Genomic DNA, 3,601 nt, shown 5'->3' on the forward strand with positions numbered 1-3,601 from the left:
CGCAACCGGCTATCCACCAATGTCAACACCTATGCCGGGTCATTTAAGTTTTAATCCGCAGGTTTTCTGGATTTCATCCGTCGATGTTTGCAGCGTAAAGCACATCATTACCCCAGATTCCGAGATTTTTTCGGAAATATTCAAAGGTGAGGTACAATATATGGTATGGCGGTACGAGGTACAATGCTTGATACGGGCAGGTGATCTGTCAGAGGTAAACATATTAAAGGTAATTCGTGCGTCGCTACTGGGTAGGGCGCGGGAGATCATGGTCCGTTGTAATGAATAAGTTAGATGTTATGTTTTCTAATGCGTCGTCTAAGGAGGAACTCTTACATCAGTTTTTTTAACTCGACTCAGCAACCCGGTGAGTCCATTACTACATTTGCTTGTAGGTTAGAGATTCATTTGCAGATTATCATGGACAAGGGCGACATTCCGTATTCTGCCAGGAACGACCTTCTTAGGCATAAGGTCTGGACAGGTTTGTCGTCGGAAACACTGAGGCTGCAGACTAGGCATAAGTATGACACAGTACGAAATTACAACGAGTTGGTACGAGAGTTGGGTCAAGTTGAAGAAAAGATCACCCGTTCTCAGCCACGACCTAGTAATGGTTCCAGTACACGTCCACGCCGAGCAGCTCATAAGTCCGCCGTTGCGTCCCAAATGCCATCTACTTCAGATGAGGTACGCAAACAGGTAAGTGACCTGCAGGCACATATGTCTGCGTATGATGCTAAGCTAGAAAAGTTGATGGAACAACTTAAAGGTTATTCCGGGTACTCTGTTAATACTACTGGTAGTGATATTCGTGGATGTGGGTGTCGTGGTGGTCGTGGAGGAAACGGTCGTGGACGTTGAAGAGGAGGTGGTTTCCAGCCTCAACAACAGCCTACTCAACAAGGTAGCTATAGCAACCAAGGTAAGTATGGTGAAAGTTACCCAAACTGTTAGCCGCTTCTGTGTTTGGCCAACCGGAAGCGGCGAGGACCGAGGGCCCGCGCCACCAGAAAAAGACCCTCGAGGTAAGTATACGTCCGAAACAGAGTGTACGAGGTAAATTAGTTGGTCACTCAAATGTTGATAATATTTGATTCAATGGAATAAAAACCTCGGCCTTGATCGACTCAGGTAGTATAGTTACACTTTTTGCTAAATCTTTTATGATTCCTTGCAGAACAAACCACCTCTACTTGACGTCAAAAGTTTTAATCTTGACGTTAGCGTTGCTGACTGTGCCAAGCTGCAAGTGTTCGGCTACATTGAGGCAACTATTTTAGTTCCGTGTTTAACATATTTTACCATTGATGTGCCTGTCCTCGTTGTTCCCGATGGTAACCCGAGTCCTGAAGTTATCGGTACAAATGTTATTCGCCGGTGTAAGGCAGTTTCTTTTCAGGAAACAACACAAGATTCTATACCAGAATCATGGCAGACAAAATTTAACGCTCTGACAAGCAGCTCCCTGCCAGTGCGGTCTACGAATAGACGCGCTATAGAAGTGGGACCTTATGAGATAGTGGTTATCAACTCGTCAGAGGCGTCGCCAACCGTGGTTGTATTTTGTTACAGAGATTCCAGTTAGCGACAAATCATGAATAGTTCGACCTCAGGTATTTCAGTCAAACGCTTGTGACAAAATATTTGGCAATCATCAATAAACAATGTTGATTTAACCTTTTCTGCTGACAACTTTAAAACAATAGCAAAACAAACACGTTTCAATGTACACGTATATTTATATGCGATCCAAGCATATCTGAATATGTTGCGTTGATCGAATGAATTCCACGATTTCCGAAAGACCGTTCATTTTAGGAATCGAAGTTGTGGTGTAAAAGCCCAATATTGGTCTTAATTGGAAGTACGATTGGATTGGTGTAGCATATCTGACAATGTAGTATAAATAACAAACCATTGCAGTGAATAAAGACATTGATGTATCATCGTTAGATATGAGTTGCATATGGAATACCAACCCTGGTCGAATGATTTTCATTTCATTTTATGAGGTCGTTATGAACACAACAATTACAAGGACCGGTACAAAAATGGCAAAAACATGTCCTCGAAAAAATAAAATTTGAATTTTGACATTTGTCTCCCTGTTGTGTATACCGCCTTTGATAAAAGTGTTCATTATGGTGTTTATGTCTATCAATGATGTAAATACTGACCCAAGATTACTTCCAGACGTAAGTGAACAACTTTGCTCGCAGTTTTTGTTGAAATGTTCAAAATGCATTTTATACAACCCTAACCTCATATTTTTAGGTATGTAAGTAAACTATCAATCATGTGTTTATGGTCACGATAGAACAATCAGACCCTCGGACACGCTGCGGTAACGAGACTTGTTACCTTGTTGCTTACGCGCGTATGTTTGGGTCTACTTATGTTCTGTCCACCGGATACGCGTGATTAATAATATGTATCTGTGATCATATGGCTGGACTTAAAACATACATATCCGATGATATGTTTATGTCTTCTATTGTTCACTATCTACAGTGGCTTAACTATATTTTAAAAGCCAGGCTCATCACTGAAGTTTCAAATACATTTTCAATGAATAAATTAATTTTATATGACATTTCAGCTGCGGGAATAATCTTAATAAGTATTATACTATTGGGTGTAACGCTTCACGCTATGGGTGAAATATGTCGCTATGCTTCGCTTGATTCGTAGGGTTTTTGGTAATTGAATTAACTATAGACTCTGCATTTATAGGTTATGGATATTTACAAGGTAAATACCTTTCCTGATATCTTTATTTACAATTTATATAAACTATCTTATCATGATAGGATTATGGTGTGTTAAATAAGTAACTAATATATGAACACACGGTTATGATATATCCTTAATTATCACCTATTTTATGTTATTCACGTTTTGTTTTGTATTTACATTGTTTATACTATATATTCGCGTTTAGTTCTTATCATATTACTGCTATCGCTCAATTGAAATTGCAAGCTGTTTATTTTAGAAATTATGAATGTTGAAACGAAATTTGTCATCAGGAATAAACGCAAGCCAACTGGTCAATAAGTTAGGGAAAAGAAATACTTCTGTTCATGGAAAATATATCGTAAATGACTCGTTAATGCCTACATAAGTTGATGATATTATATAGAAACAAGTGTCTGATATATTGAAATATAAATACTTCCTATCATTTTGCGGGTAGTTTACATCACAATTGAATATCTGATCATAAATGTATGCAGACCAACTATGACAACTAGGATAAGCTGTATGATTATGCGTTATGATTATTATTATATTTATAAATACAATTTCAGAAGCAAATATGTGTTAATTTAAATTTATAAACAAAAAAGATGACTGATGGAAAACAGATATAATCCAAAAAGCAAATTTAACATATTAATTCGAACGCTTTCGAATATTTAACATAAAAGAAATGTTAAGAATGTATATATAACTTTGGCTGAAGTCATGAGTACAAAAAATCTGTACTATGTTTTCTGGTTATTTATAGAGGTTGATCAGTAAAATAAAAATAATACTGCTTTTCACTTTTCTAGTGTTCTAACCATATGCGATTTCCCTGTAACATCTTCAACAT

At 37.6% G+C, this 3,601-nt stretch overlaps 1 protein-coding gene across 1 annotated transcript; it reads left to right on the plus strand.

Annotated features, from left to right (window-relative positions):
* Positions 1-420: 420 nt before the first annotated feature.
* LOC128221468 (uncharacterized) lies at positions 421-1,588 on the plus strand. Its single transcript, XM_052930075.1, has 3 exons — positions 421-690; positions 773-925; positions 1,181-1,588. The coding sequence occupies exons 1-3, from the start codon at positions 421-423 to the stop codon at positions 1,586-1,588; spliced, it is 831 nt and encodes a 276-aa protein (XP_052786035.1).
* The last annotated feature ends 2,013 nt before the right edge of the window (positions 1,589-3,601 follow it).

This window comes from Mya arenaria, chromosome 16, assembly GCF_026914265.1.
Source record: "Mya arenaria isolate MELC-2E11 chromosome 16, ASM2691426v1".
NCBI classification, from domain to species: domain Eukaryota; kingdom Metazoa; phylum Mollusca; class Bivalvia; order Myida; family Myidae; genus Mya; species Mya arenaria.